Source organism: Chenopodium album, chromosome 21, assembly GCF_948465745.1.
Source record: "Chenopodium album chromosome 21, dcCheAlbu1.1, whole genome shotgun sequence".
NCBI lineage: Eukaryota > Viridiplantae > Streptophyta > Magnoliopsida > Caryophyllales > Amaranthaceae > Chenopodium > Chenopodium album.
Window position 1 is genome coordinate 40,437,699 of NC_137854.1, and position 25,693 is coordinate 40,463,391.

The 25,693-nt window shown below is 35.6% G+C and overlaps 1 protein-coding gene and 3 pseudogenes across 1 annotated transcript; 1 reads left to right on the plus strand and 3 right to left on the minus strand.

The window, feature by feature from the left end:
- The first annotated feature begins 4,611 nt into the window (after positions 1-4,611).
- LOC145600839 (uncharacterized) lies at positions 4,612-8,169 on the plus strand. The gene is made up of 2 exons (XM_081656699.1): positions 4,612-6,259; positions 6,425-8,169. Exons 1-2 carry the CDS (start codon positions 4,612-4,614, stop codon positions 8,167-8,169), a joined length of 3,393 nt encoding a protein of 1,130 aa, XP_081512825.1.
- Positions 8,170-8,657: 488 nt separating this feature from the next.
- On the minus strand, positions 8,658-9,576 carry LOC145602805 (kunitz trypsin inhibitor 5 pseudogene; annotated as a pseudogene).
- A 2,776-nt stretch (positions 9,577-12,352) lies between these two features.
- Positions 12,353-13,231, minus strand: LOC145601879 (kunitz trypsin inhibitor 5 pseudogene; annotated as a pseudogene).
- Positions 13,232-16,358: 3,127 nt separating this feature from the next.
- LOC145602742 (kunitz trypsin inhibitor 5 pseudogene) lies at positions 16,359-17,452 on the minus strand (annotated as a pseudogene).
- Positions 17,453-25,693: the final 8,241 nt, after the last annotated feature.

The window sequence follows — 25,693 nt, forward strand, 5'->3', positions numbered from 1 at the left end:
AACTTAATTTGCTGCTAACTTTAACAATCATATTGCGATGGACTTTGAATATGGAATACTTGAACTCAACACACTTTTTTAATTAATCTAATTTCCTTTTCACTTTACAAATGGAGATACTATGCCCATAGAAATAGGCTTCCAACTCTAAAAACAACTCCCTCTATTCCATTATTTCGTGCCTGTATTCCTTTTTAGTTGTCTTAAAATGTTGTGCTTGTTACTAAAAATAGCACATAATTATTTCTTGTTTTTCATCTTTCCCATACAAAATATAAATATACCCAAAAAATCAACCTTTTATCTTTTTCCACACACACACACACACACACACACACACATATATATATATATATATATATATATATATATATATATATATATATATATATATATATATATATATATATATATATATATATATATATATATATAATACTCTCCTACTTCCACCATTTTATCTTTTTCCACATATATATAATACCCTCCTACTTCCACCATTTTTCTTAATTACCGTATTTTTTGAGAAATAAGCACGAAATTATAGAACGAAGGGAGTAACAAGCTATAATGTAGGAACTAATAAACAAGTGGGGAACTAGTAAACACTGTACTCCACACTAACTCAAGCTAAGTACTTTGAATTACGTTCTAATAATAAAATTGATACTTAGGAAAATAGTATGCCACTAAAGTTCCATTAGTTTTGGAGCATTAACTAAAAAACGTATATATCTCCGTTTCATGTTCCTTTAACCTCTCTTGTTTCGATCCTCTTAAAGCATTTTATAACCCAAAGCTTCCCTTACTCATTTTCAAGCTTTTGCCTGACTTCACATAAGCATCTGAGAGAACGTTGTATTGAAATTTTATTAGAATCGTGTAATGGTACGTAAATTTTTATAATAGTATCATTCTATAATAATATTTACTTTTTTATAGCGACAACTTGATTGTTGAATGATAAACGTGATAAAAGAAGTGTGTTAAATAAAGAAGAACAGATAAGTATATTATTACTTAGATATAAATCAATACATTATCATAAGATAAAGCAGAACAATTTTTTTGTAATTAAAATTGGAATATATATGCATCCCGATAGTGAACCGGACGGCAATGGTGCTTCAGGGGCTGCTTGTGTATAGGCCTTTGTTATTTGCCTTAACCTGAAAACTTATTAGTAGTGCAAGAAAAACTAATTAAGGCCTGCCCCTCCTGCTAGACTATGTTAGTATGACTTTTTTTTTTTTTTGAAGGTGTTAGTATGACTTTTAGTTGGTTTGTAATTGTTAGTATGACTTTTATGTTAGTATGACTTATTAGTAGTGCATGAAAACTTAGGTACTTTTGACACTAATCCGGTTGAATCGATGTGAACAATGCTTTTGTGAATGTGGTATGTTTCATTACAATGCAGGATATAAAAACAGGTTTTAAATTAGATTATGGTGGTAATTAAAACAGGTTTAAAGTAGTGGTGCAGAAGATAAAAAAATAAGCTTGGAAAAAAAAAATTAAAAATTGCCGATGGCCAACAGCCGTCGGTAGTTTATAAAATTAAAAAATTCTCAATATTGCTTTGCCAGATACCGACAGCAAAGGCCATCGGTAAATTACAACTACCGATGGTATTCTGCCATCGGTAATTGTTGATCATCAACGATGGCTATATACCATCGGTGGCACTATTATTACCGATAGCCATAAACCATCGGTAAAATATAAATACCGATGGTTATTGGCCATCGTAAATAATTACCGATGGTATATTCCTTCGGTATATACAAGATATGGCGATGCGTATTTTCAAATTTTACCGATGGCAAAACCATCGTTATATATTTTACCGATGGATTAGCCATCGGTAAATTTAGATTTACCGACGAATAGACTACCAACGGCTTTTTACCGATGGCAGCCATCGGTAAACTATATACCGATGGTTTTTCTGTAAGTTACCGATGGATTGTAGCCATCGGTAATTAGCTGCATTCTTGTAGTGATACATGCAAGTTGCATGAGAAATAAAATACTTGATTAGAAAAGTTGAAATAATATACAACTTCAATGGTTGATGATACCATTATTTGGCTTGTATACACCTTCATGAAAAGAGGGGTTTGATTCAATTAATGACTACTCACTGGCAAATATCCTTTGTATCGAGTGTATAGATAATCTTCATATACACTCGGTACAAACGTAAGAGATTATATTCTTCTATTACAAGTTCATTATAATACCCCCTCACCTTTTTTTTAGTGTAACATTTATATTTTTGGATAAACTATTCCTTTTGTCACTATTTATTTGTACCGTTCGTTGCAAATATTTGAGTATAAACTTTTGAGCACAAAATCCATTAATTAATCAAAGATAACGTTTTCATGTGGGATTTTATTGGATTCGTCTCACTGTTCGGATTTTATGTAACAACATGCTCTCGACAAAAGAAAACTCTCTCCCCCATGAAACCTCAACTGAGGAACAAGATCAACTTGTTCGATCCTACAAAAAACCTAAACGAAAGATTACCAATGTAATCTTTTCTAAAGAAACTACACCATCCCCTAACCCAATCCAAAATCAACCTATGATTCAAGCCCCTAGGAGTTCGATGTCCTTTCGAGACATGCTAGCCAATGAATCTCAAATGGAGAGGGTTAGATTGCAGCAATTGGAATTAGATGATGATGATGTCTCGGATGACGATGAACCCCCTGATGATATCCAAGATGATCCAAAATGCCCAGTGATACTACTCTCCAAAGAGAAAAAGCGTCGAATGCGACAACCATGGAAGCACACCCTCTTTATCAAGATGTTTAATAGCAAAATAGGCTATATGGCATTGATGAAGAGGTTGAAGAAGAAAAGGGAGTTAAAAGGAGGACTAGTCCTTACTGATATTGGCCATGATTATTTCATTGCAAGGTTTTCAAACCTAGGTGATTATAATCATGTGTTAACCCAACGCCCGTGGATGCTTGATGATAATTATCTCACAATCCGCAAATGGATTCCGAACTTTATCTCGGACGATGCTCTGTTAAGGTTCCTCACTGCTTGGGTTAGAATCCCTCATCTTGCTGTCAAATACTTTGACAAAGAATTTCTCCAAAAGATTGGGGGAAAAATTGGCAAAGTTGTTCGAATTGATAACAATACAGAGTTAGCTCAAAGGGGTCAATTCACAAGGCTTAGTGTGGAGTTAGATTTGAATAAGCCTTTGCTATCCAAATTTTGGCTTAAAGGGAGAATTTGGCAAATTCAATATGAGGGCTTAAGGATGATCTGTTTTCACTGTGGAAAGATTGGTCATCAAAATGAACATTGTCCTTTAAAAGATGCTTTGATGGTTGAGGACCCTGAACCTCATAATGTCACTGTCCCAGAGCTGTCTAAGGATGTAGCTCCACCAACCATAGAACAACAAGACTATGGATCGTGGATGTTAATCAAAAAGCCGCCACCAAGGAGGCGTCCAGTTAGGCCTGAAAAAGCTCCGGCAACCACTGAACAACCAAAGCAGAATGTAGTACCCAATCAGGGGCAAGTTCATGAAGCTAGTGTTGCACAGAATTAGTCCAAGGGATCGAGATTCTCGGTTTTGGAAGAGCAAAATAAGGAAACTGAAGCTAGCATCTAGGAGGATAATTTGGTGGATATTGCTGATGATAGCCTTGACTCACGAACTTCATCTATTTTGACTACCGATTTAGGAGATTCTACACAAAAAGATAACTCCTTTAATGTAGGTAAATCTTCTGAAGATCCCTTAATTGGTGGACAATTTTTAGGAGGAGCTAAACAATGGCAACAAATCAAAAGAAAAGATAAGAATAAGCCAAAAAATATTCTATCGGATTCTACCAATATTCCTACCCCAAGCAATATTTCTATTTCTACCCCTTTCGACCTAGCTGGCAAAGAAAACTCTACTACCATATTCCAAGCAAACCAAAAAGCCATCTCTACAGCCCCTCAAAAAGCCGTGACAAAGCAAATCCCCGAGCCATAAAATTCCCTACCTTTCACCCATGTCTCTCCAACCACTGAACCCAATCTCAGTCCGGATTCCTCCGGAGAAAATTTTGTGTGTAACAGCTCCGATGACAGAGACCTTTTTGGGCACGGTAGACCCCCTGATTCACAAGATCACAATGGAGATACACTCATGGACGGTATCGGAACAAATGATGCCGGAATAGTAACTCTGAAGATGCCTTGGAAGGTTAATCAAGCCTTTCGAGCTCTGTCTAATGCTTATCAGTTTAAGTTTCCTCAATCACTAGATCTTATGAATAGTGGACATAATCTTGTAGCAAATTCCTTTCATATCACATGTATGGTCTGGAATGTGCAAGGAGCAGGGAGCCGTGAATTTCTTGCGGTCCTTCGTGAAATAGTTAGAGTAAATAAGCCTATTGTTCTTGCACTTGTTAAAACTCATATGGGAGGTGAGCGTGCTACTCAAATTGGTAACACTCTTGGTATTCGGGACACACTCGTGTTGATGCACAAGGTTTTAGTGGTGGTATATGGGTGTATTGGAAGAGTGAACTTGTAACCATTGACCCAATTGAGCAATCTAACCAATATATCACTATGGAGATCACTAGAATAGGAGAAGAGCCTTGGTACTTCTCCACGATTTATGCTAGCCCGGACCCCTCCAATAGACGAGACTTGTGGCGTGATCTTTCTGAATTTGCAAGGAGGAACAATAAACCTTGGCTACTTGCGGGTGATTTTAATGAATCTCGTTTTGATTCAGAACGAAGCTCTAGTTGTGCAGAGACCTCTCGAAGGAGTAGGCAATTCAGTCACTGGGTGCAAGACCATCATCTCATCGAGGTCGAATTCTCAAGCCCCTTGCATACATGGGCTCGTGGTAATTCGATTGATACTAGACGAAGTGCCAGGTTGGATAGAGCCCTATGCAACACTGATTGGGGACTCCGGTTTAATACAGCCCGTGTTAAACACCTACCAGCTCTTCAATCCGATCATTGTCCCTTACTAATCTCTTCGAATGGATTTGCTCTAATGGATGCTATTGGCCAACCTTTTCGGTTTCAAGCTACATGGCTATCTCATGAAAAGTTTACCGAATTTTTGGAATCAAAGTGGCAACCTACAGCTCCAATTGTCCCTTTACTACATTCTCTTTCCAAGGATTTACAAAATTGGAACCAAGAGATTTTTCATAATATCTTTCGCGAGAAAAGATCCCTGATGGCTCGAATTCAAGGAATTCAAAGTAAATTGGCTCTTGGGCGTGATTCGGGTTTGATAAAATTGGAAGCTCAGTTGAGAAAAGATCTTGACGAGGTACTAAACCATGAAGAAATTCTTTGGTATCAAAAAGCCCGGGTTGATTGGATTCAAGATGGAGACCGCAATACTACTTTCTTCCACCTTAGTACAATTATTCGGAGACGGAGAAATAAAATTGTTGCTATCAAGGATTCGAATGAAGAATGGGTTCATGATAAGGATCAAGTTAAACAAATTGTAGTAAATTACTTTGCTAATTTGTTTACTGCCGAGCAGGATGATAGCAGCTACAATATTCCTAGGGGACTTTGCTCTCAATTTTCCCAGGAAGATTGGAGTAAGCTTTGTCGACCTTACACTAAAGCTGACATTGATTTTGTTATTCAGAATATGGGTGCTCTTAAGGCACCGGGTCCCGACGGGTTTCAGGCTCTCTTCTACCAGAAAAATTGGAACTTGGTGGCACCGAATATTTATGAGATGGTTTTGGCAGCGCTTGAGGGCAAGGGTCTCCCGGGTACTCTTAATGAAACCTTCTTAGTCTTGATCCCAAAGCTTGACAATCCCGAAATGCCCTCCCAATTCCGCCCAATTGATCTTTGCAATGTCACTTACAAAATCATCACAAAGGCCATTGTGAACCGAATTAAATTGGTGCTTCCAAAAATAATTGCTCAATCTCAAGCTAGCTTTGTACCGGGGAGACAAATCACGGACAACATTGTGATAGTGCAAGAGGTTTTGCATACCATGAAACGAAAGCAAGGTGGAAAAGGATATATGACCATTAAAATTGATTTCGAAAAAGCCTACGATAGGCTTAAGTGGTCATTTATTAGAGACACTTTACTCGAAATGCACTTCCCGCAAATTATGATTGAGGTTATCATGGAGTGTGTCACTTCCCCCTCGATGAGAGTCCTTTGGAATGGAAAAAAATCCGATGTTTTTTACCCTTCAAGGGGCATAAGGCAAGGTGATCCTCTTTCACCCTACCTTTTTGTTCTTTGCATGGAAAGGCTTAATCAGATAATCGAATAGGCAATTTGCAAAGATAAGTGGAAACCTATTTATGCGAGTCGAGGAGGTCCTTTACTTTCAAATCTTTTCTTTGCCGACGACTTGATCTTATTTGCTGAAGCCTCGGTGGAGCAAGCCTTTGTGATCAAAGACTGCCTTGATCGATTCTGTCACGCATCAGGGCAAAAGGTGAGTCTTCCAAAGTCTCGGGTTTATTATTCTCGAAATATTCAGCCTGCAATTCAAGATGATATGAACACTGCCTTGGGGATGCAATCTACTGATGACTTGGGTTTCTACTTGGGAATGCCGACCTTAACCAATCGTGTCTCAAGAGAAACTTTTGCTCATCTTTGTGAGAAAATAGATAGACGCTTGACAGGGTGGAAGACAAAATATTTGTCTTTGGCAGGCCGCATAACTCTCACCAAATCGACCCTTACCACTCTATCGAACTACTCAATGCAAACCGCGAAATTGCCTCGTTCAATTTGCGATGATATTGATAGAAAAGCTAGGAGATTCATATGGGTAAGCTCAGATGAGAAACAAAAAATCCACCTTCTTTCATGGGAAACATTGCAACTGCCGAGACATAAGGGAGGCTTAGGCCTTCGCTCTGCTAGACAAGCCAACTCGGCTTCCCTCATGAAGCTTGGTTGGCGTGTGCTCAAGGAACCCCAAGCCCTTTGGTCTCGGTTTCTTCAATCCAAGTATTGTAAAGGCCGATGCGACATTGATATGTTTATTCCCACCTCTAACATGTCGAATGTTTGGCGAGGTATAACTAATAATGCTGCTTGGATTAAACAAGGCTCGCAAGTTGCAGTGGGAAATGGTAGGCGAACCCTTTTTTGGGATCATAATTGGGCCTCAGAAAAACCTCTTCGTGACTTTGCCACTGCTACAATCCCTAGCTCTGTTGAGGGTGCTATTGTTGAGGAAATGTGGGATCACCAAAGCGGTTGGAGGTGGGATTTATTTTCTCATCTTCTTCCGGACCAACAATTGAAGCAAATTGCAGCTTATTCTCTTGTGGATAGCTTAGACGTTGAAGACATTCGCTATTGGAAGGGTGCAGCTAGTGGTAATTTTTCCATTAAAAGTGCTCTAAAGCTTATGCGAGATGATGATGTGATACCAAGAGACCCTAGATGGGACCTTACTTGGAAAATTCCAGCCCAGCAAAGAGTGCGCACATTCTTATGGCTTGTTCTCCATGACAGGCTTCTTTGCAACTCGAATAGATTGAAAAGAAAGCTTACAGATGACCCACGTTGCCCAAGGTGCACTCCTCCCATGGATGAAACTTTGATACATCTCCTTCGAGACTGTCCAATTGCGATTGATATCTGGAAAAATATTGGAGGTATGGCTCGTCTTCCTGCCTTCTTTTCTGGTAACCTCAATGACTGGATTGTGCGAAATTTGGATGCAAATAGTCCTAATGTTTCTGAAAAATGGCCGACTTGTTTTGCTACCACACTATGGTGGATTTGGAGATGGAGAAATTGCTATGTTTTTAACAGAAGTGCTGAAATTCCTAAGGAAACAGGGGCTTTTATTCTTCACCAAGTTGATGAAGTTTGGGAAACATTCACCAAGCCGAAGACACATCTGATGCAGCAGGGGCAAGTACTTAAACAAAAGTCTGAAATTCTTGTACGATGGCTAGCCCCTCCTCATGGCTGGTGGACCTTAAATACTGATAGGGCTGTGAAGGGATCTCCAGGACTAGCTGGTGGTGGAGGTATCATCCGAGATGCAGAAGGACGCTTTGTGAAGGGGTTTGCTGCTAACTTCGGGATTTGTCACGCATATAGAGCTGAACCTTTAGCTCTTGATCTGAATATGGCCTCAAGCTAGCAAGACAACTGGGAATTACAAGCATTGTCGTACAAATGGATAATAAAGCATGTGTGGAAGCAATTACAAATGCCAACCAGCAGCAGGGAGAATACGTGCACCTAGTTAATAATTGTCGTAATCTTTGTAATTTTTTTGGTTCTTCATTTGTTATGTTTCATTGTTTTAGGGAAGGGAATAGAGTAGCAGACAAACTTGCTAATATGGGTGTTATTCTTCAAGAGAAGGTGGTTTATTTCGATGATCCTCCAATCAAAATAAAGAACCTTCTTTGGGAGGATACGGTGGGGGTGGCTTTGCCACGAATGGTGGTGTAATTTTGTTTTGTGTGTTTCGGGCCTTGCCCTCGTTTGCATCAAAAAAAAAACATAATCGAAAGATTCAACATAGGCTAGTTAGGAGGTTATCTAAACTAAACAGCAGAAGAATAAATAAGAGCAAAAAAATGAAACAGCTTAATTTGTAAATTACAAAATGGAGAAAGTACGTAACAAAAAACTTTTCTCTTTATTATAAAACCACTCGACATATCCATACGCAAAGTATATTACAAGATTCAACATTATTCATATTATTAATATTACAATATCATATAATAAACATTAAACAAAAAATCACTCATCAAGTCATCATGCATTATACTCCAACCCAAAGATTCAGTAACTTTACAAGATTGTTCATGCTGTTAATTAACAGGGTAGTCTTTGGTACAATAGCTACAATATATAATTTTGTAACAACTATATATAATCTTTTAATCTAATCTTCCAAATTTTTTTAAGCTTTCTTGAAATTGACCAATAGTGGTTGATCATTAAGATCCAATAACCTCCTCCCATTATTATCAACAAAAACACCAATATCTCCGCACATCACCTTACAAAAGTTACAAACACTAGGGCAAAACACTATCTTATAGTCATACGTACCACTTCCCGCCTTCTCTATCTTAAACCAGTTACTAACCGTTTTAACACCCGGGTTGCCGATCTGTCCTCCGAATCCTACGTACCGCCTCCCAATCTCTTCATCGATGGCTAACTGCCAGATAAAGGACGGGCCGGAGGGCACGCAAAGGGGGACGGCATCGAAGACGATGTTAAGGTCAGTGGAGACAAAAATTCTTTTGTCTTTAGGGTTGACCGAGTGTAGCTTTAGAGGTATTCCATTGTTGAGTACCCGGGTTTCTTGAGCTGCGGCGAGAGGACAAAGGTCAGTGATGTTCTTTGGTTCTACTGTCAAGCCCCCGCCTCGGCCTCGGACAACCGGGAGGATATAGTAGGGGGAGTTGGGACGAACGGGGTGGCCATCGATGTCGAGGACGGCCGGGTTGGCTGCGGTGGTGGTGTGAAGGGAGAGAAAGATGAAGAGGAGGATGGTGGCTGATGAGAAGATAAAATCGTTCATTTTGTTGACTTTGGGTTTAGGGTTGACTTTTAGTGATATTAATTGATGTGTGAGATGAAGGGTAGATGTAGAGTGGTATTTATAGAAAGTATAAAGACAAGATGAGCTGTCAAGGATGATTAACTAATTATATGCAATAATTTATTTTTTCAGTCAGCAACTTTGACTAGATCTAGTTATCGAATACATTAAATTCATTTTTTTAGAGAGAATAAACATAACGTATTCGTGTAGCAAAGTCCATCCTTTCTCAATCTTCAATTTCGTTTCATTTTGGTATTCCTATTTTAAATATGGAAAATATAATTCAATAAGATCAATAATAAACCATCCCAATCAATATAATGGATTAGATGATTGAAATATATTCGTATATGTTTTCATGTAACCTAATTAGACCAAATACATTATATAATATAAGGGTCAAGAGTCCGAGGCCAACTTGAATTGCAACCGGTGATTTGCATTTAAGATACATTCATGGGTAGTGAGCATATGAGCAACATTCGAAAATTATACATTGAGATGTTTTGTTTATTAAGGCTTCATTCACCCTTCACCTTATTTTGGCTACACTAAAATTATTTTTACGGAACTAAATTTATTTTGTTGAAATTAAATAATTTTTACTGAACTGAAATTAATTTTATTGGACTGAAATTATTTTTATTGATTGTCTTTTATTGTATATTTCTTCTTTAAAGATACTAAATTTTACTGAACTGAACTTATTTATACTAAATATTATTTTTTTAAGGTGAGGTGAATAGGGCCTAAGAAGACCCTATATATAAATAAAAATTTCTTTCATATACATATATCACCACCATGTGTCGAATAAGAGTATACCAATAATGCCAAAGTTAAATTAGGATACTTTAAACTAGCAAGAAAATAACATTAGTACATAAGACATAAAGCATGGTCAAAGAAAACCATTTAAAATTTGAAAAATTCGCTAATTGCAGCTATTAAAAGTTTGTCGTTTGCAAATTGCAACCATTTAAAAAAAATGTAAATTGCAGTCCAAAAGTTCTTATAAATTGTAAGTTGTAGCCCGATTTAACTTTTTATCGGTTAAAAAGTCAAAAAAAAATATTTGGTAAAGGTTTTAGGGGTCATTTTAGCCCTTAATGATCCGAATTGAGCTCGGAATTATAAAAAAAAAATAACGTAAGTGTCTCGTTTTTACAACAAAAATAGTTGCCCACAAATCGATACATTTTTGTTACAAAAATGACGAACTTACGTTATTTTTTAACTAATTCTGAGCTCAATTCAGATCCTTAAAGCCTAAAATCGCCCTAAAACCTTCACTGAATATTCCTCGACACGTAAACCGATAAAAAAGTTAAATCGGGCTGCAATTTATAATTTATAAGAACTTTTGGGGTGCAATTTGCAAAATACTTACTTTAAATGACTGCAATTTGCAAATTTTCCTAAAATTCAAAGGGAAAAACAAGAAAATAATAGTACATAAAATATGGTCAAAGTAAACCTATAACAAGTAGAATAATTAATTTGCAATTAATAGTTACCTTAATAAGTTTTGTTCCTTTCTTTAGAAAATAAAAATTCAAATGAAATTTTGAATTATTATTTTTCATAATTAAATCATTCACATCATATTTTTTTCAAATTACATCCAAATTGATTTTCATAATAACTCTAATACAACTAAATTGTAATATTAGATTTCTTGAAGTTAACCAAAAGAGGATCATGATCAGTTAAATACAACACTCTCGTCCCATCTTCCCTAAGGAAAACACCCAAATCACCACAATGTGGCTTACAAGTCTTACAAACACTAGGACAATACACGAGCTTGTAATCATACTCTCCTTTTCCGGCCTTTTCGATCTTAAACCAACTATCAAGCTCTCAGCACCGGGGTTTCCGAGTGTTCCGTGTATATTCACTAATACTTGCAAGGTCTCATCATCATTGTATAACTGCCATATATTTGTTTGCATGCAGAAGTTAAGCACTTCGAGCTCGATGTTGAGGTCAGTGGAGAGAAAGATTAGAGTGTCTTTAGGGTTAACGGAGTAGAATTTGTAAGGGAAGCCATCAAAATATCCCCTTTTGTCTAGAGCTATGAAGAGGGGGCATGGTTGAAATACGAGTTTACTCGTCAAAACTAGGCCACCATGATTTGGGCCTCGGTTCACTGGGATGATGCTGTAGTTAGTTGTGTTGGCTTTAAGAGGTTGGCCATCGATGTCGAGGACAGTTGTGTTGGCAGCGGTGGTGGTGAGAGGAGAGAGATAAAGGATGGTGAGGATGGTGGCTAATGAGAGGATTAAGTTGGACATATTTGAGAGAGTGAGGCTAGCTAGTTTGACAAGTTTAGAGGGTCTGAGTTGAGAGTAAAGAAGAAGAGTGGCAATTTATAAAGTAGTGCATGCAATGCATGTGTATTAGGCAATTAATGCCAGCAATTATCAAAGGTCAACTCGGTCAAAGTTAATAGGTAACGCTTATTGTGACTAAGGTAGAAAGGTAAGGAAAATCATTCCTATAATGCTCTTAATTAATGAAGGTTGGTCCACAACTTCAAAATGAGATACATTCCTTACTAATAGACCAAGTAATTATTGTTCTCAAAAATGACTGATGATAATAATATAATCGTATGTATTTTCTTATTGTCACATAAGCTCCATTTATTCGAAAAAGCTTGTAATTTAATAACATTTAGAGGGAGTACGAATTAAAGTAGCTAAGTACAAAAAATAAGTTCAAAGCCATCAACTTTGACCAAACGAATAGAGCGGTTAACTTTAGACTGTAGATTTATAAATCATTTTATAAGGAACTTTATCATACAATGAAGATGGAACATTATTATTCAAGAGTAATTTGATCATATGTATACATCATTTATTTTTACACACATCCAATTTTAATGATCATGATCTATTGATCTCTAAACAATATAGCCTTTTTCAAGATAATATTGTTACATAATTTTCAAGCTTCTTTCTTGAACTTAACCAATAGAGGTTGATCACTTAACAAACCCAAAAATCTTGTTCCATCTTTTTTAATAAAAACACCAACATCCCCACAAATTGGCCTACAAAACTCACAAACACCAGGACAAAACACAATCTTATAATCATACTTTCCACTTCCTGCCTTTTCTATCTTAAACCAATTACTAATCGTCTTAATCCCGGGACTTCCAATTACTCCGCTTATACCAATATATAACCTTTGAGTCTCATCATCATCAAAACTTGTCAAGCTCCATCCACCGGATTGAATGCAAATGGTGGACACGTCGAACACGATGTTGAGGTCAGTTGATAGAGGGATTCGACGGTCTTTAGGGTTTACGGGGTAGAACTTAAGAGGTAGGCCTTTCGAGAGTTCGAGGTTATCTTGAGCTACGTAGAGGGGGCATGGTTGAGTAGTGTTTTTAGGTGCTAGTGTTAGGCCACCACCTCGGCCTCGGAACACTGGGAGGATGTAGTAGTTTGTGTCTGGTTGAAGAGGGTGGCCATCGATGTCGAGGACGGCCGTGTTGGCTGCGGTGGTGGTGAGAGGAGAGGTATAAAGGATGATCAAGATGGTGGCTGCTGAAAGGATTAAGTTGGTCATATTTTGTGTACTTTATTGAGATTGAAATTGTTGTGAGTTTAGAATGAAGAAGAGTGACAATTTATAATGTATAGATCGACTGTACTACGTGAATGTCTAATAGACACGTACTCGATTACGTGTTAGGTGTATTTTTCTTAGCACTAAAAAAATGTATCCTATCTGACAGAAACCTCCAGTGTCATCTATTAAAAGAGAAGTAAAAGGTTAGGTTAATATTTTTTTTATCACCAAAGCTCCTTTAGTGGTGATTGATCCAGCCATATGCATAATCTCATGGTACAAAATACTCCTTAGTCCTTAGTGCATCACTTTCCTTCAGTAGCCATTTTTATTTAACTGCATCACTTGTTCTCTGGTTTTTTCTTCTTTTTTTTTCTTCTTTTTTTTTTTAATTTTATTTTTTTATAAATGTATTTATCTTATCACAAAATCTTTAAGCCCTTAATTACAATATAACTAGCTTACGTGCATGTTCTTCCAAACTTATGTCCTCTTCTCTTGTCAATACGCCTAGAAAGTCATTAAATTAGTTCCTTATACGCTTTCTCCAACTGGCACTCTAGGCTTTGCTCTTCTTTCTTTGTACTCGTAATGCTACTTCCATTTCATTTTATTTGTAACGAATATACACTCTTCACTCTTATTATATTAATAATATAAAACAGAGGTAATATATAACGTGCAAGTACTTGCAAAGTTTTCCATGTAGGTAGGGTTTATTGACAAAGATATATAATAGGCTAACGAATTGATTAATTATGTTAATATAAGAGGACAAACTTATTTCAGCTCCAATCAGTTCGGTTCAGTAAATGTGAATAGGCCCTCAATTTGTGTTACGAGCATGGTCCATTTGGAAAAGGCTAAAAGAAGACAATAACTAAATCCAAAGTGTCTTTATTGAAAATTGATTGAGCTAAAAATATTACTCCGTATGAGATATACTATACTTATCAATTACTACCCGACCAGTACTACTACTCGTACAACATAACAACATTCACGTACCAGAGTAGTTGAGTTGTAGTAAATGATAACAACTTAGTCGTACATGTCAATGTCATCTAAGTTGGACCATATTATCTTGTGCACGTGTTAAGTTATCTAAATTTTACTATTTAAAGTCAAGCTATTATGTAAACCTAAGTGATCAAAATGTGCTAATGTTTTTATATGTATATTGAATTAAATTGAGTAATATGGATAATAATAAAGTGTTTAAAACATATCACATTGTATTAGACAGTGTGCCTAATGCCTATGCTTACTTGACTCTTGTCTAAAACAACACATCACACAACCTATTTACAGTCTACAAGAGCTTAGGTATGTATTTAGATTGAACAAATTGAATGTTTTACATCTAGTAGTGATTGTTATTATTTTTAATTTGAAAGTATTTAGTTTGATTGTCCTACTTATCATACAGATTTTCTAATTGAATTGGTTCTTATGTCAATGTGGCTAGAAAGTCAGAAAATTGGTTCCTTATACGCTTCCTCCTAGTTCGGTAGGCTTTGCTCTAACTTTCTTTGTTATAAAGCCGAAAGTCAGCTAAGTATATATTTTTGTTTGATCGACTTTAGTGATTTATGGTTAAGCAAAAACATTATCATGCGAGATCTTGTCAAATTCGTCTTGTTTTATAATTTCATAAAATAAATTATTTAAAATTTTACTTATTGATAATTAATGTATTTATAATTGAAATTATATATACATAACAAACATGATACAAAAAATGTGAAGTAATTAAAAAAGAAACATAGAAACTGTTGCAACTTGCAATGCTTACGAAGTATATGGAATTCAAGTGCTCCATTTGTCCTAATCTATCTTTTTGATATAGGATAACACAAACTTTTAAATAAAACGGATGTTCAGTAAATTACTGAACATCCGTTATAAAGTGACAATAAAAGGCGCAAAAGTTACACTAAAACACACAAAAGTTACTCTGACATATATAAAAGTTATTTATGTTTTATTGATAAATTTGACAAAAGTGATACTAAATTTGACAAAAGTGACACTAAATTTGACAAAAGTGAACTCGATGTACAGTAAATTACTGAAAACCGGGTGTATACAAAAGTGATTGATAGTATAATACAAGTTTTGTGCATAAAGATAGCGTGCAACAATTTTATTTTATTTTATTTATTTTTTTTTTTTGACAAGTTAGAGTGTAACTTATATGTATGTATACCATTTTTTTTCTCTTGGACAATCGTTATTTCTTTTTTTCTTTTTTTTTTTTTAAAGGAAATCGTTGTTATTTTTTTATTAAGTAAGTTGCTTGTTTAGAAATAAATGCTTTTTTTAATAGTGTAATGATTTGGTAATTAGGGCGTTGAATATTCTCATGTACGGCAATGTAACGGGATTATTATCTCTTATATTAATCATCATTGACTTTTCTAAAGATAAAATATTTATGTCCACATCTAAAATCTACATAGTTATTTGAATCAAATAAGATCAAGTGGATCACAAACTTAGTTGACCGATGCACTCACACAAATATACGCGTATCCGCATAAAAATGCACGTTACATCCTTTTGAATGATCTAAGTGATGACGTTGATGGTTTGAATGGCAATATTGAGTCTTGGCCTCTTGGGGTAGAAGCTAAGGCCCCGTTCTCTTCACCTTAATTTTGCTGAACTGAAAATTATTTTTATTGAACTAAAATTATTTTTGCTTAACTTAAATTATTTTAACTGAACTTAAATTTAATTTTACTGAACTGAAATTATTTTTACTGATTTTCTACTATAAATCTTCTTTAAGAAAACTGAATTTTACTGAACTGAAATTATTTTTACTGAATTGAAATTAATTTTACTGAACTGAACTTATTTTTACTTAATATTATTTTTTTAAGGTGAACAGAACAGGGCCTAAGAGAAACCTTTATTTCGATTCACTGACAAACAATCGGAATTTGAATATTGCAGCAACTCATAAAATTAATTTAAATTATCCACAAGTTTACTAATGGAGTATATAACATATTCCTAATTGGATTTTCTACCATAAGTTTAAGCTTTTATTACTTTTATTGAGTGTATGTATCTCGTATTCTCGGTTTTTTTTTTTCCCACTTAAAGGAAGGTATTTAACAAACAATGATTCATGCAAATTAAACCCTAAACAACGTAAGTACAAAAAAATGATCAATTAATAAAGTACTCCGTTAATGGCAATACCGACCCGTGCATTGGTGCATACAAATTATACAGATTAATTAAAAGGTTAAAACCCAAATATAGGTGAACCATAATTAATCCTTGAGTAACAAGTATTTAAGATTAGTAGTAGTACAAATAGATTTTTAAGAACAAAGTATTAAGAAATTGGAAGAAGGATGATTATAAAGTAGTCATAGAAGTTATTTTAACTTCATATTTCGGTACACATACTCACACATGTACCTAACAAGTCGAAATCTTTAAGCTTTCTTGAACCTAACCAATAGAGGACGATCATCCGTAAGACCCAAAAACCTAGTACCATCATCGCCGATAAAAACACCAACATCCCCGCACATCACCGTACAAAAAATACAAACACCGGGACAATACGAAATCTTATAATCATACATTCCATTCCCACCCTTAAGAATCCGGAACCAATTGCTCAAGGTATCGACCCCCGGGTTTCCAATGGTTCCTCCGGTTCCCACATGTTGCTTTCCAGTGGCCTCGTCGAAGGCTAGGGTCCAACCCGTGGATTGTACGCAGATGGAGGCGGCATCGAATACAATGTTTACGTCAGAGCCTAGAGGGACTCTTTTGTCATTTGGATTAGTCGTGTAGAGCTTAACGGGTAGGCCATTAGAGACTTCGTGGTTTTCTTGTGCTACGTAGAGTGGGCATGATTCTTTAGCGTTTTTAGGTGACATTGTTAGGCCACCCCCTCGGCCTCGGATCACTGGGAGGATATAGTAGTTGGAACCTGTTTCGATAGGGCGGCCATTGATGTCGAGGATGGGAGTTGTTTTTATGGCGGTGGTGGATGGAGGGGAGAAGAGGAGGAAGGTGGCTAGTAGGAGGATAAAATGAGTCATTATCGTTGACTTTTGGGGATGTTTGACTTCCTAAGAGATCTTGAGTTGTGGAAGGAATGAGGAAAAATGCATAGTATAAATAAAAATGAAAACGTCCAAAATAAGTTATTTGTAGAAAATTATTTGTAATAAGTTAATAGTTGCATTTAGCTTCAACTCCATTCAAAAGTGCACTAGACTTTAAAAAAAAAAAATTTATGATTATACATCAATAATGGATAATTCTTACCGCACATATATAATTTAACGAAAACGCCAATAACTTTTATCATAATTAGATTTAACCTGTTAAATCTAAACATGATGTTGGATTCTCAGCATGTACTAACCCCACCCATTTAATCTTATCATATTGTATATCGTTTAATTAAACGTGTCATGTATAAACTCCTAATACTATTCCAATTTTCCGGTGCTTATTTCATATCATATGGAGTAGTGAATATGGAATTTCGAGTGAGTACAAGCTAGTATGCCACCTGTCATGCATCCACGATTACTATCTTTGAATAATACTCAGAGAAAGCCATCGCAAAGGTTTCGTAGCCTATTTGACAACAAGCTATAGCATGTCATTGTCCTTGTGATATAGTTATCTATTCATAACAGATGTGTGTACATACATGTGGATGCATGATCATAAAAATATTTAATAGCAATAAACCTTAATGTATTAAAATTGGTATATTCGCATAAAAATACTTCCATCATCTTTTTCTATATCACATTGGAAATGAAAATTGATCAAACAATAACAATTGAAGGGATAATAATATAAAGAAATTTTTGAGACGAAATAAAATAATAAATTAAAGGTTGAGTGCATGATTTACTAACCAAGTCGGAGTGTATATCAACAAATTAAACTAAGCTTATATAATATGGCCTTATTAGGCACATAGTCACATAGTTGCTAGGGTATATCATCAGCTGTGCTAATAGCTGTCACTTGTATGAGGAATATTAACTATTAACAAACTAATGATAACGCAATTAAGCGGTGCACAATTTTCCTATATATACATTACAATTTAGTATTCGCTTAATTTTTTTTATTTAATAAGTCAAATCACTAAAACCTAACTTGTTCAAAATAGTCAAAACTAAGGACGATTAGAATTAATTAATGAAAGTACCACGTACGCTGCCCATTTACAAAATTAGACAATACGTTCTATAAAAACCACATCCTTTTCCTTCTTACTCATCATCAATATTCCAAACACCACCCAAAGTAGTAGAAAAAAAAATGAATCCTCTCATCCCATTTGCAATCACTATTCTAGTATATTTCTCCCCTCTCCCCACACTCACCGCCGCTGTCCTAGACACCAATGGTGAGACGGTACGTAACAGTGGCGGATCCTACTACGTCGTCCCATACGACGGTAGTGGAGGTCTCAGCCTTACAAAAAGAGTAGGGAGCTCACCTTGCCCACTCTACATAACTCGTAAAGCTAACTCCCTCGGCGTACCAGTGAGGATATCTTCCCCTCTTAGAATACTCGATATTCTAGAATCGACCCGTGTTAGTATTGCCTTCGTAACCAATGTTACGACTTGCGGGGGGCTGGATTGGCGAGTGACCTCCGGCGGACAACCGTATGTGAATACCGCTGATGATTTCAATTATTCATTCGCTATTGAGGTGGCTGGGAAAGAGAAGAACACATATAAGATAAGGACTTTTTGTACATCGTTGGAAGAAAATTGTGGTGATTTAGGTATTATTAAGGAAAATGGGTTGTTGGGTGTCACAAATGATAAACCACTTATTGTTCAGTTTAAGAAAGCTAGCGATCCTGGGAAGTCAATAATGTAGTACGATATAGTTTAATTTCTAAACTAAACTTCTACGGAGTTGTTGCCTTAATTGGAAGTATGTGTACGCAATTATGTCATGAATAACACAAAGTTTCATATGTGACTGGCCACACCACAATTTTTTTTATTTTTTAAAATTCTTTCTCTCTCCTCTTTTCTTCTTCTTCAAGCTAGAACATTCATCTCATTTTCTTAGAGAACGTAACACAAAATTCGCAATCGTCATCAATAGTCGTCTTCATAGTTCGTTCGTCGGTGATTCGTTCGTCGGAAATAGTGGTTTCACTGGGAGGGTAATGGTGGTTTGGTGACTCCGTCGTCGGAAAACAAGTTCAAAGTTTTTAAGGCCAAATTCGGCCATGAAAACTCTATATCTAGAATTTTCATGGTCGAATTTGGCCTTTTTAGCCATATTTGAAGTGATTTTCAAAACCATTGTTAAATTTAAAGGTATTTGTTTGATTTGATTTTTTTTTTAATGGTTTGGTTGGATCGGAGTTTGTTTGTGGGTTAGGGGCTAGTGGCAAGGCGTTTAGGTTGGTAGTGGTTCGTTGGTGGTGGTTGTTGGTGGTAGTTTTTTGTTGGTGGTGGGTAAGGGGTTACTAGATCCGGGGTTACTAGGTGGTCCGGTTACGGGTTACTAGGTCGTCGGTCAGGGGTTACTTGGGGTTACTAGCTCGGGGGTTACTAGACCGGTTAGGGGTTACTTCGGGTTACTAGGTCGGCGGTCAGGGGTTACTTGGGGTTACTAGGTCGGGGGTTACTAGGTCGGTTAGGGGTTACTTGAGGTTACTAGGTCGGGGGTTACCAGGTCGGTTAGGGGTTACTTGGGGTTACTAGGTCGGGGGTTACCAGGTCGGTTAAGGGTTACTAGGTCAGTCAGGGTTATTTGGTCAAGGGTTACTAAGTCAGTCAGGGGTTACTTTTGTCTTGGGGTTACTTTGTCTGGGGGTTACTTTGTCACTTGCTGATTTGACAACCTGCCGCATGGTGCGGCCAGCCGCACCAGAAACCCACTGCATGAATAATGAGTCCTTAGTCTGTACTCAATGTATAATTGTAATATGGCAATCATTTTCAATAATCCATTCGAGTTTTTGTATACAAGGTATACATATATATAATTACTTGATTAATATAATAATTTATTTTATTTTTTTAGGACACCCTCCCGGTTCATCGGAGCTAAGCTCCAACTATATCTGGATCCGACTCGGGTAGCTGGGTGAGTCTCCCTACAAGACTTTGACCTTCCTTAAGCGACATCAAATTGTTTACCATTTGAGCCAACTCTTGTTGGTTAATTAATAAATTAATAATGGATGCATGTGGATACATCTCCCAAATATGACCAAAAATTTCCGATAAAAAAATGACGTCTTAAATCACCACTATATATAATAATTGATATAAGGAGGTGAAAAAGTGTGTATTCTTTCAAAAAAAAAAAAAAAAAAAAAAAAAAAAAAGTGTGTACACATATGCATGCTCTTTAAATTTTCCACATGAATCTAGAACCTTCTTAAGCATTGACCAATTTAGGTCTTTCCATCAATTTTTCAAGTGTTAGAATTTTCTATAAATCTTAGACATGATAAGTTGGGCTTTTGGAATTTGGGCTACACTAACCCAGCATGTATTTTTTTGCTTTACATTATCATTTATTAGCTCACAAGTAAACATAAAGGCGTCGTGATGTGAATGCTACAAACATATACTTCATATATATCTGCTTAGAAAGCGTTGCATTCTAGAGCAGTATGTACATACATAGCGCAGCTGAGACAAAGTGGGAGTATTGGATGTATAGAAAAAGCCCATATTATGTATTGGGTATGACTTATTGTTTCCTCATTGTATACTAGGGCTCTGTAGTTATGCAGTATATACAAGGCATGTAATAAACTAAAGTGCAACACAGAGAAATACAAACAATCAAATATTTACTCATATTTTAACATGGTATTTGTAGGGAATATTTTCAAGCATATCAAACTTGAGCCCACTGTAATCATGCACTAAAGCATGGTGGCTTCCAAAGGGAAGGAACCTAGAGCTAGTAAAAGAGTCACCAACAAGTTTTAGGAACTTGAAAACCATTCACAAGGTGAAGGTTACACCCTTTCACGATCCTAGAGATCGCTAACTCCATATATAGCAGTTTAGAACCATGACTGGATATTCGAGGATGAAGGTACGAATCCAACCTAGAAGAGATTGAACCCGCCCTAAAATAGGCCTCTGCTTTATTATTCTCATATTCATGTGCGCTTTCTGACTAATATACAATCATTGGGTTAGTCCTAAACCTGTTTAATCAATGTTGGTTGATTTTTAATGCACAAATATATTTATTATTGGCGATCACTTGAATTAAAATCATATTAGCCTAAACCATATTATTAATTATCTTATTATGCGTGATTTCAAATACAAATTTCCTTTAAACCTGCTGGAAAATGCGTGATAAAAAAATAACAATAATATATCAAGCAACATAATTAATAATGAGTCGGATTGGATTGGATTCAGACTCGAATCAACGGATTCGGATTCGGATCCGAGTCCATGATCCGATGAGAAAGCATATCGAATTCAGATTTAGCTCTATCCAACCTGAATCCGATCCGTTGTCCTAATGCCACTTGTCACGCACGTTTATCATCTTTGAATACTCAGAGAAAGCCACGGGCCGCGCGCAAAGGTTTCATAGCCTATTTGACGACAAGCTATTGCATGTCATGGTCCATTGAGTCATCTATTCAAAACATATGTGTGTACATACATGTGTATAAATACGTCCTATACTTCTATAAATAAATACATCCTTTCCCTTCCTGCTCTCCCACCAATCCTCCAAATACCACACAAAGGAGTAGCAAAAAAATGAATCCTCTGATCCCATTTGCAATCACCATTCTTGTATGTCTCCCCAGGTTTACCGTCGGTGTCGTAGACACCGACGGTAGGCCAGTATACAACAGTGGGGGATCCTACTACATCGTCCCATACGGAAGTAATGGAGGTCTCGGCCTTACACAAGGAGTAGAGAGCTCACCATGCCCACTCTTTATAACTCATGAAGCCAACTCTCGTGGCGTACCAGTGAGGATGTCTTCCTATCTTAAAATATTATTTCTTCCGTCTTCTTCCCCTATTAGAATTGCCTTCATAACAAACAATACGCTTTGCGAGGGCTGGCTGTGGGGAGTGACCACCGGCGGCGACGGACAATCGTATGTGACCGCCGGTTTTTCTTATTTCGCCATTGAGAGGGCTGGGAAAAAGGAGAATACTTATAAGATAAGGGTTTTTTGTGATGAAGATGAAAAAGAAAAATATTGTGGTGACTTAGGTATTATCAAGGAGACTGGGTTGTTGGGTGTCACAAATGACAACCCACTTATTGTTCAGTTTAAGAATGCTAGTGATCCTGGTGATGATAGTCTTGGAAAATCAATTATGTAGCACCAACGACATGGTAAATAAACTATACTTCTATAGTTGCCTTGGAAGTATGTGTGCGCAATTATGTAATCAATAATGAGTACTTCGTAGTCCGTACACAATGTACTATAAAATTACTTCATGAATAAAGAGTACTCTATAGTCCGTACTCAATGTATAAAATTACGTCATGAATAAAGAGTACTCTATAGTCCGTACTCAATGTATTTGAATCAGAACTGCAGCATCATAGATGGGAAGAAAATTCAAATACGTATTAATTTTGCCTTGTATATGTACTATGTAGGTCTTTCTCGACTGAAATTCACTTATAAAACAGAGAAAAATAGAAGAGGTAGATGATAAGGTCTATTTTAGATGAGCTTCAAGGTTAAAAAGAGACCAAAAGCAAACTGAATCAACATATTGATCCCAAATGATATAATAAAGGACGTTTAAGGAAAGGAGTAATGCAATTAAGCAAATCAGGTATAGAATTAATTCCTAACCACGAATCATATATGGAGTTATGGACAAGTAAGGTTACGGACAAGACTTGTTACCCATGTTATTTTTATTTTTATGTATGTCTCATAAAAACTTTAAATCTCTATTTGGAGGTTATGATCTTTTCACTTATACAAAAATTATATACTACGTACCTTCATTAATTATTGATTGAAATTTTGGGTTTTATTTGTGAGGTAAAAATTATTCTAAAGTTACAACTAATACTTAAAAGAAGGTAGTATATTAATTTAGTTGAAGCTAATATTTTTTATAGACGATACTGTTTCACATATGGAGCCCATATATTATTTCCGTTTCATATTTTTTGCAACTTTTGCTAAAAGTGGATAATTACACATTATTTGCAACGAACTAATGTTTTCTTTTTCTTTTAGGTTGTTATTTCTCTCTATCTCTCTCCTTATGACATGCATTCCTATTTTTCTCTTTCTATCTTACACTCACAAACAAATTTTGCCTAAGAGTCCGTGCAGTCTTCAAAATTGCAAAAGATGTAAACAAAGGTAGTACATAATTTTGCCTAAGACCGATAATATATCAAGAACGTCCCTGCTAGCTGAAAACCATGTGTCATCTGATCTAGAGCATGATACAAGCAATTATGCTACAGAGAATTTGTCAACTATTCTTGGTACTGATCGAATTATATACAAAAATTGGCATAAGATGGCTCTTGAAAGACAAGTTGAAGTTGTCTTTTAGGTTCAACGACTGAGTAATACGATTAGTCAATATGTAAAGCATTAACACTATTTTTATTTTTTTCGTGTTCCATTCATGTCACTTTTGCCTAATCTTGACAGAGTAATACGAGTAGTCAAAAAGTCATATGAAGTCTTGACTGAGTACAAGCTAGTATGCCACCTGTCACACACACTTATCATCTTTAAATACTCAGAGAAAGCCACGGGCCTCGCGCTAAGGTTTCGTAGCCTAGTTGACGCCAAGCTTTTGCATGTCATTGTCCATGTGAGTCGTCTATTGAAAACATGTGTGTATCATGTGGATAATGCATTGATGTGACCATAGAAATTTTTAATAATACGTAAAAATTGATGTACTAAAATTGGTGTTAATCGATGGTTCCTGCAGGCGGATGCGCAATCCGCATGGTGCTGGTGCATCTGCCACAAAACGACACTCATTTGTAAATAAAACGCAGGTCTTGTATTTTTTTAAAAAAACGCGGAATGTACATTATGTTGTGTAATAAGGTGTATGGTTGTAGAAAAGAACATTTTGTTCAATTTTAATGAACACAAGTTGTTTTAACCTTCAGTTTTGTAAAAAAGGAAAAAGATAAACATAGTAATTTTTTTTTTACCATTTCATACTATACTGATGTAACAAATCCAAAAAAATATTTGAAAAGATAAATCTTAAAAAAGATATTTATTTATTCATTAATTTGTAATGGGATATTATATAAATTTTTATAGTCTAATATATATATATACTTCCTCCGTTTTCTTATACTTGCAACAGTTTGACTTTTACACTATTCATGTACTCCACTTTGACTAGCTTTGACGATTTACAGCTAAAAAAAATATAGTCATGTGTGATCTTGTTAGATTCGTTTTGTTTTATACTATTTTAATATCTAGCATTTATAATTTTTACATATTGCTAATTAAAGATATAAACGATTGAAATAATGCATCGGCAAGCGTAAAAAGAGAAGTGTTGCAAGTAAAAAAAAAACGGAGGAAGTATATATATATATATATATATATATATATATATATATATATATATATATATATATATATATATATATATATATATATATATATATATATATATATATATATATATATATATATGTGTGTGTGTGTGTGTGTGTGTGTGTGTGTGTTGAAAATCCGTGCATCAAATGGGCTTTCATCTAGCAATATCTTAAATGGGAAATTAATTGACTAAATTAAAAAGCGATTCATCTAAATTTAACTTGCATTATATATAGAAAGTAATGCACTTAATAAAAAAAAATGGAGAAAGTATTAGCTTTTGCCTAATCTAAATAGACCAATGCAAGTTTTCCTCCTCAAAAAAAAAAAAAAAAAAAAATAATAATAATAATAATAATAAAATTATAAAAAAAAAAAAAAAATGAGCAATACAAGTAGTAGTCAATAAGGAATCTCGACTGAGTACAAGCATGCCATCTATCACGCAAGCCACGGGCCGCGCGCAAGGTTTCATAGCCTAGTTGACAAAGGATAATGCAGGTCATTGTCCATGTGAGTCATCTATTCAGAACAGATATATGTGTACTGTGTACTGTGTACATACATGTGGATGCATAAATGTGAACGTAAAAGTTTTTAATAATAGTTCATTTTTTTGTTTTTTTTTTTAAAAAAAAGTAAGATACATGGAGGAGATTAGGTACGTTTTCTCACAAGATCGTGACCTAAACTATCAAGTAGTAAAAAATAAGAAAATTTACTATCTAAAAATGGATCTATATCTTGATGAGTCGGAGTAGAGTAACCGAGAGAGGCAACATAATCTGTTGTCCAATTTCCTTCCCGATAGATGTGTCTTGCCTGAAAACTCGAAAAAGAATCCAAAATAGTCTTGACATCCGCCATAAGAAGCTGAAGTTTCCATGGACAGCTAAA